Source organism: Haematobia irritans, chromosome 5 (genome assembly GCF_050003625.1).
Source record: "Haematobia irritans isolate KBUSLIRL chromosome 5, ASM5000362v1, whole genome shotgun sequence".
NCBI classification, from domain to species: domain Eukaryota; kingdom Metazoa; phylum Arthropoda; class Insecta; order Diptera; family Muscidae; genus Haematobia; species Haematobia irritans.
Genome location: NC_134401.1, coordinates 96,122,183 through 96,131,169, shown reverse-complemented (window position 1 = coordinate 96,131,169; position 8,987 = coordinate 96,122,183). Strand labels below are relative to the sequence as shown.

Here is an 8,987-nt window from a genome sequence, read left to right as displayed (position 1 = left end):
GTTGGTACGCACAACTTAAAGAGAAAAGCATTAGCTGAAGTCGATCATATAGAGTGACGTCATAGATTTGTCACTTGGTAAATAAAATATTTTTGTTGTTGTACATCAAGTGCAAAGTAATATACGAATATTTTATTGTGGTTGCCACATGAGAGAGCGCATGAAAGCTTCTCTTAATTTATTGTCTCTTAAGCCAACTGATTCGTTTTTGTTTTCAACCCCCATTTGCAAATACTATTTTTTTAATAGAAAGATTTCAAACCATAGAAAGCGTATCTGATATGATGAATACGCAAGAATCTGGCCCACGACATAAGAAGACTGGCAATTTTGATAATTCGAAGCAATCAAAGGTGCACCACACGAAGGTTAATACGGTGAAGTGTGTGTTGTGTAAGGAAGTGCATGAATTGAAATTTTGTCCCAAATTTCTTGATATGAACCCGAAGCAAAGAATAACTGCAGTTAGAAGAGATAGAAGCTGCTTGAATTGTCTAGCCCGTGGTCATGGGGCAGCAAAATGTAATAGTAAGGCTACATGTACAAAATGTGGCGCTAAGCATCATACTATGTTGCATATAGTAAGAGGCGAGCAACAAAGTAATCCTGGTGTAGGTAATATGTCAGGTGATTTACAGACAACACAGAATATACAGTCCGCTCCAACGCCATCCACATCTCACAATGTGAGGGCATACCATATGTCCGTCTGTAATAAAACACTGTTAGCTACGGCTTGGATTAATATTTTGAAGGATGGTTTGGCTCACAAAGTCAGAGCTTTAATTGACCCGTGTTCTGATGACACATTTGTTTCAAAGAAAATACAAAAATTATTGAATTTGCCAACTAAGCCCATCTCGGCCGAAGTAACAGGATTGGGGGGTGGTGCTGTAACGCGATGTTCTCAAATAGCGTTTTTTACAATTGGCTCTATTATTAACAATTTCACTGCAGGAATTGATGCACTAGTTGTGTGCGATGTTACAGACGACGTGCCTACTCACTCATTTGATAATTCTCTGGTTGATCAACTTCCAAATTTGGAATATGCTGATCCAAATTTCTTCCATACTGGCCCGATAGATATCCTCATTGGAGGTAATTTATACCCGCTGATTTTACGAGAAGGAGTAAAACACGGAATTCTTGGCTCGCTGGTAGCTCAGCAAACAGTATTTGGCTGGATTGTTACTGGCCCAGCGAATGATAGAGATTCAGGACGTGTGGTTCGAGTCTCTCACTGTACTAGGGTGTCAATTGATGAGCAATTGACTAAGTTTTGGGAGGTAGAGGAAGTTGGTAGAGACACCACTATGTCTAAGGATGATTGGCTCTGTGAAAATATTTATAAAAATACGACAAAACGGATGGCCAATGGTAGATATATGGTAGATTTACCTTTTAAGACAGAAAATCCGTTATTTGCTTCAAAAAATTCTAATCGATATATAGCACTTTGTCAGTTTTTGAGGAACGAAAAATCTTTGTCTCGAAAGCCTCATTTGAAAGAGATGTACGATGAAGTCATCAAAGAGTATTTGTCACTAGGACATATGGAGAAAGTTGAACCTCCAAATATTGAAGCCTGCGATTATTTTTATTTGCCTCATCATGGCGTTTTTAAACCAGACAGTACCACGACCAAATTGCGTGTGGTATTTAACGCATCTTGCCCCTCGGTAAATGGGAAAAGTCTTAATGACGCACTACATGTTGGCCCAGTGTCACAAAAAGACATCATTTCGTTGATATTAAATTGGCGCTTCTACAAATTCGTGTTTAACGCAGATATCACGAAGATGTATAGACAGATACTTGTCAATCCGCAACATGTCCCATACCAGCGAATTTTATATCGTAACTCTCCTGACGAAGACATTCAAGATTACCAATTAAAAACGGTAACGTTTGGCGTCAGCTGCGCCCCGTTTTTGGCTCTTCGAACTTTGCTTCAGTTGGCTGAAGATGAGAAAGAAAGGTTTCCGATAGGGTCAAAAATTTTAAAAGAGAACATGTATGTTGATGATTCTTTAGTGGGAGCTCATTCCGTTTCAGAGGCATTAGAAGCTCGAAACCAATTAATTGCGATTTTGGAATCTGCAGGCTTCCAACTAAGAAAATGGACCTCTAATAGAAGAGAAATTTTAGAAGATTTGCCTCGGGACCATTTACTCAATGAACAATTTTTGAATTTTGATGATAAGAGTTCGGTTAAGACTCTTGGCATAAGGTGGGATGCTGTCTCAGACGAATTTTATTTCGTTACGGAAAAATTGGCCCATAAAGAGACATATACAAAAAGAGAGGTGCTCTCAGTCATAGCGAGACTTTTTGATCCATTAGGTTGGCTCTCACCGGTAGTGGTAAATGCTAAAATACTTATGCAAATGATGTGGCTCGATGATATTGGATGGGATGATCCAATAAAACCATTAACATTGCTCAAATGGAAAGCGTTTGTTTCAAACTATAGAGAAATTGATCAGATTAGAATAGATCGATGGTTGAATTATTCTCCAGAGTGTAGGATAGAGTATCATGGGTTTTGTGACTCATCTGAGCTTGCATATGCCGCCGTATTGTACGTTCGGGTGGAAGTAGGAGACATGGCTCATTCTAAATTACTTGTAGCCAAGTCAAAGGTAGCACCTATAAAGAAAATGTCTGTCCCAAGGCTTGAGCTTTGTGGTGCTCTACTTATGGCAAAATTGGCAGATTTTGTATTGCCTCAATTGCATGTGCAACCATACACTTTGTTTCTTTGGTCGGATTCTATGATAGTCTTATCTTGGCTCAAAAACCCATCACATAGTTGGACTACATTTGTAGCCAACAGGGTTGCAATTATTCATGAGATGGTCGGGGATATTTGGGGACATGTAGGTACATCGGAAAACCCCGCAGACCTAGCAACCCGGGGGCTGACCCCTTTAGAACTAAAGGGGAGTGATTTATGGTGGCATGGGCCATCTTGGTTACGCAAAGATAGAAGATTTTGGCCCTCAACACCAAACATTGCGGATACATCTTTAGAATCAAAACCTATGCAAGTTCTTGTTGCTAGGTCGGAGAAAATGGAAGGCGTCTTAGATAGGTTTTCTTGTCTCTCAAGGGCATTACGCGTGTTATCATACGTTTTACGATTTGTGGCGCATACTCATCGCTCTTTGAATCAAAATTGCGTTCATGGCTCTCTCGAATTATCGTCCGAAGAATTGACTCAAACGAAATTTAAACTTATTACTTTGTCGCAAAAGATGTATTTTCCTGCCGAATTCAATTGTCTCAGTCGTAAACAAAAACTGCCGTCGAACAGTCCTCTTCTCACTCTTACCCCGTTTTTAGATAAATACGATATTATTCACGCTAATGGGCGCCTTGGATCTACATTGGCCCTTTCTTACGAAGAAAGGCACCATTTTGTCCTCGCTTATAAAAGCAGATTGTCTCTACTTTATGTTGAGTTCATACACCGTGAAACTCTACACGGTGGCATCCAGTTAACTCTAGCGACTATAAGATTGGAGTGCTGGATAATTCGTGCGAAGAATCTAATTAAGGCCCGAATAAATCGATGCAAAGAGTGCACAACTTCGCGTCAGCAGCGACAGGGACAAATAATGGCTCCTCTGCCAGTAGAACGAACCACTTTTGGCAGACCCTTTGCTACTACTGGGGTTGACTACGCTGGCCCTTTCGACATTAAGAATTTCCACGGTCGAGGATGTCGGATAACTAAAGGTTACATTTGTCTCTTTATTTGTTTTGTTACTAAAGCGGTTCAATTGGAACCAGTTGGCGACCTTTCGACACCAGCTTTCCTAGCTGCCTTCTCTCGTTTTGTCTCACGAAGGGGATGTCCACGAAAAATGTATTCGGACAATGGGAGAAACTTTGTTGGTGCTGCCAGAGAGCTAGATGCAAACCTCAAAAAAGTTATCTCTCAGCTGGGTGATGAAATTGTCTCACGATATGGTTTCCAGCAGGTAGAATGGCATTTTATACCGGCCGCAGCTCCTCATATGGGAGGGCTGTGGGAGGCCGGTGTCAAAAGCTGCAAAACCCATCTGAAAAAGGTTTCCGGTCAAATCCGACACACTTTCGAAGAGTTCGCAACTATACTTAGCTCAATCGAATGCTGCATGAATTCTAGACCTTTGTCTCCACTTTCTGATAATCAAGAGGATATCGCTGCACTTACGCCAGCACATTTTTTGGTTGGCTCTTCACTTCTTTCGCCCGCACAAAATGAGGAAATTCCTACAAAAACTTCGCTTCTGAATAGATGGCGAAAAATCAAAATTATCCAACAAGAATTTTGTCGCCGTTGGAAGTCAGAATACTTGTCTGAGCTCAATAAACGATTTAAATGGAAATCGCCCAGAGAAAATTTGGCTCTAAACGATCTTGTTGTCTTACGGAATGAAAATGTTTGTCCCACCGATTGGCGACTTGGACGCATCGTTCAGCTGCACACGGGGAGAGATGGTCAAGTGAGGGTAGTCGACGTGCGAACACAAGCTGGCATAGTCACTCGCCCTGTACATAAGCTCGTGCTTCTTCCCCGAGAAAAATAACTAACTAAATATCGGTCAGCCCATTACCAACATTTGTCTTTTGTTTTGGACCAATCAAGATTGACGTCGAGTTGGACAAACATCACATTTAAAATTAAATTCAAATTTATGTATACAAATTTCTCTTTTCTTTTCTTGAAATATTTATTATTTGAATTTCGATTAAATTCTTTAAACGTTGGCTCATTATAAATTGGATTTTTTGTAATCAATATGAATTGTTATTTAACGAATTTTTATACTCTTTTTTATATTCTCTTTTTTATATAAACTTATGTTATACCACTAAATTCTATTGTTTCTATTATTTACTTTTGTTTTGCACAGTTGGTGCAAGGGGGGCGGTATGTTCACGTAAGCATTGGACCCACTGTATTGAGTGGAATTACGTGAACAGATCGCCTTCGCTCTCTGCCGTTTGCCCCTCTCACTCTAATTTCGTTAAGTTCTATTTCGTTAAGTTTTACATTGAAGTGTCAAAAGGGACATTCAATTAATCCAAGTTTTCCTTCTTACAGTTGTTCTTTTAATCCACCAAGAGGCAGACGGCAGTGAATAGTGAAAGATTAAATTAAAGTAGAGACAATAATAAAATATGTTAAATAGTGATTTACCGTTTGTATTTGGAACAATAAGAAAACACTATTTCAAATAAATAAGCTAAAGTGAAATTCAAACGAAGTGTGTGGTTATTTACCAGAGGCAAAATAAATACACGTTGCCCCAGCATTGTGGCCCTTACTCACGGTTGAGGTAACATAAATAAATAAAGATTAGTGCCCCAACTAAACAATATGAAAAACTTCTTTTGGCCATATCTCCTTAAATATGCGTCCTAGAGCGAAAAGGACGATAATTCGTGACCACCATCAAAAAATTGAAAAATCCACCCAAATCCTAAAAAAATTGAAATTTTTATATGAAAAACTTATTTTGGCCATATCTCCTAAACTAAGCGTCCTAGAGCAAAAAGGACGATAATTCGTGACCACCCTCAAAATATTTAAAAATCCACCCAAAACCTAACAAAAATTGAAATTTTTATATGAAAAACTTATTTTGGCCATATCTCCTAAACTAAGCGTCCTAGAGCGAAAAGGACGATAATTCGTGACCACCCTCAAAAAATTCAAAAATCCACCCAAAACCTAAAAAAATTGAAATTTTTATATGAAAAACTTCTTTTGGCCATATCTCCTAAACTAAGCTCCTAGAGCGAAAAGGACGATAATTCGTGACCACCCTCAAAAAATTCAAAAATCCACCCAAAACCTAAAAAAATTGAAATTTTTATATGAAAAACTTCTTTTGACCATATCTCCTTAAATATGCGTCCTATAGCGCAAAGGACGATAATTCGTGACCACCCTCAAAAAATTAAAAAATCCACCCAAAACCTAAAAAAATTGAAATTTTTATATGAAAAACTTATTTTGGCCATATCTCATAAACTAAGCGTCCTAGAGCAAAAAGGACGATAATTCGTGACCACCCTCAAAATATTCAAAAATCCACCCAAAACCTAAAAAAATTGAAATTTTTATATGAAAAACTTATTTTGGCCATATCTCCTTAAATATGCGTCCTAGAGCGAAAAGGACGATAATTCGTGACCACCATCAAAAAATTGAAAAATCCACCCAAATCCTAAAAAAATTGAAATTTTTATATGAAAAACTTATTTTGGCCATATCTCCTAAACTAAGCGTCCTAGAGCGAAAAGGACGATAATTCGTGACCACCCTCAAAAAATTCAAAAATCCACCCAAAACCTAAAAAAATTGAAATTTTTATATGAAAAACTTATTTTGGCCATATCTCCTAAACTAAGCGTCCTAGAGCGAAAAGGACGATAATTCGTGACCACTCTCAAAAAATTCAAAACTCCACCCAAAACCTAAAAAAATTGCAATTTTTATATGAAAAACTTCTTTTGACCATATCTCCTTAAATATGCGTCCTAGAGCGAAAAGGACGATAATTCGTGACCACCATCAAAAAATTGAAAAATCCACCCAAAACCTAAAAAAAAAAATGAAATTTTTATATGAAAAACTTCTTTTGGCCATATCTCCTTAAATATGCGTCCTACAGCGAAAAGGACGATAATTCGTGACCACCCTCAAAAAATTCAAAAATCCACCCAAAACCTAAAAAAATTTAAATTTTTATATGAAAAACTTCTTTTGGCCATATCTCCTTAAATATGCGTCCTAGAGCGAAAAGGACGATAATTCGTGACCACCATCAAAAAATTGAAAAATCCACCTAAATCCTAAAAAATTGAAATTTTTATATGAAAAACTTATTTTGGCCATATCTCCTAAACTAAGCGTCCTAGAGCGAAAAGGACGATAATTTGTGACCACCATAAAAAAATTGAAAAATCCACCCAAATCCTAAAAAAATTGAAATTTTTATATTAAAAACTTCTTTTGGCCATATCTCCTTAAATATGCGTCCTAGAGCGAAAAGGACGATAATTCGTGACCACCCTCAAAAAATTCAAAAGTCCACCCAAAACCTAAAAAAAATTTAATTTTTATATGAAAAACTTCTTTTGGCCATATCTCCTTAAATATGCGTCCTAGAGCGAAAAGGACGATAATTCGTGACCACCATCAAAAAATTGAAAAATCCACCCAAATCCTAAAAAAATTGAAATTTTTATATGAACAACTTATTTTGGCCATATCTCCTAAACTAAGCGTCCTAGAGCAAAAAGGACGATAATTCGTGACCACCCTCAAAATATTCAAAAATCCACCCAAAACCTAAAAAAATTGAAATTTTTATATGAAAAACTTATTTTGGCCATATCTCCTAAACTAAGCGTCCTAGAGCGAAAAGGACGATAATTCGTGACCACCCTCAAAAAATTCAAAAATCCACCCAAAACCTAAAAAAATTTAAATTTTTATATGAAAAACTTATTTTGGCCATATCTCCTAAACTAAGCTCCTAGAGCGAAAAGGACGATAATTCGTGACCACCCTCAAAAAATTCAAAAATCCAGCCAAAACCTAAAAAAATTGAAATTTTTATATGAAAAACTTCTTTTGGCCATATCTCCTTAAATATGCGTCCTAGAGCGAAAAGGACGATAATTCGTGACCACCCTCAAAATATTCAAAAATCCACCCAAAACCTAAAAAAATTGAAATTTTTATATGAAAAACTTCTTTTGGCCATATCTCCTTAAATATGCGTCCTAGAGCGAAAAGGACGATAATTCGTGACCACCCTCAAAAAATTCAAAAATCCACCCAAAACCAAAAAAAAATGAAATTTTCATATGAAAAACTTCTTTTGGCCATATCTCCTTAAATATGCGTCCTAGAGCGAAAAGGACGATAATTCGTGACCACCATCAAAAAATCGAAAAATCCACCCAAATCCTAAAAAAATTGCAATTTTTATATGAAAAACTTATTTTGGCCATATCTCCTAAACTAAGCGTCCTAGAGCGAAAAGGACGATAATTCGTGACCACCCTCAAAAAATTCAAAAATCCACCCAAAACCTAAAAAAATTGAAATTTTTATATGAAAAACTTATTTTGGCCATATCTCCTTAAATATGCGTCCTAGAGCGAAAAGGACGATAATTCGTGACCACCCTCAAAAAATTCAACAATCCACCCAAAACCTAAAAAAATTGAAATTTTTATATGAAAAACTTCTTTTGACCATATCTCTTTAAATATGCGTCCTAGAGCGAAAAGGACGATAATTCGTGACCACCATCAATTGAAAAATCCACCCAAAACCTAAAAAAATGACATTTTTATATGAAAAACTTCTGTTGGCCATATCTCCTTAAATATGCGTCCTACAGCGAAAAGGACGATAATTCGTGACCCCCATCAAAAAATTGAAAAATCCACCCAAAACCTAAAAAAATTGAAATTTTTATATGAAAAACTTCTTTTAGCCATATCTCCTTAAATATACGACCTAGAGCGAAAAGGAAATTGAAATTTTTATATGAAAAACTTCTTTTGGCCATATCTCCTTAAATATGCGTCCTAGAGCGAAAAGGACGATAATTCGTGACCACCCTCAAAAAATTCAAAAATCCACCCAAAACCTAAAAAAAATTTAATTTTTATATGAAAAACTTCTTTTGGCCATATCTCCTTAAATATGCGTCCTAGAGCGAAAAGGACGATAATTCGTGACCACCATCAAAAAATTGAAAAATCCACCCAAATCCTAAAAAAATTGAAATTTTTATATGAAAAACTTATTTTGGCCATATCTCCTTAAATATGCGTCCTAGAGCGAAAAGGACGATAATTCGTGACCACCATCAAAAAATTGAAAAATCCACCCAAAACCTAAAAAAATTGAAATTTTTATATGAAAAATTTCTTTTGGCCATATCTCCTTAAATATGCGTTCTAGA

At 36.6% G+C, this 8,987-nt stretch overlaps 1 protein-coding gene across 1 annotated transcript in view; it reads left to right on the top strand.

The window, feature by feature from the left end:
* The first annotated feature begins 281 nt into the window (after positions 1-281).
* Positions 282-8,987, top strand: part of LOC142239938 (uncharacterized) — a 47,475-nt gene continuing 38,769 nt past the window's right edge. The window contains exons 1-2 of the mRNA XM_075311672.1: positions 282-4,556; positions 4,908-4,959. Of these exons, the coding sequence (XP_075167787.1) occupies positions 282-4,556; positions 4,908-4,959 (4,327 nt within the window). The remainder of the gene's footprint in view (positions 4,557-4,907; positions 4,960-8,987) is intronic.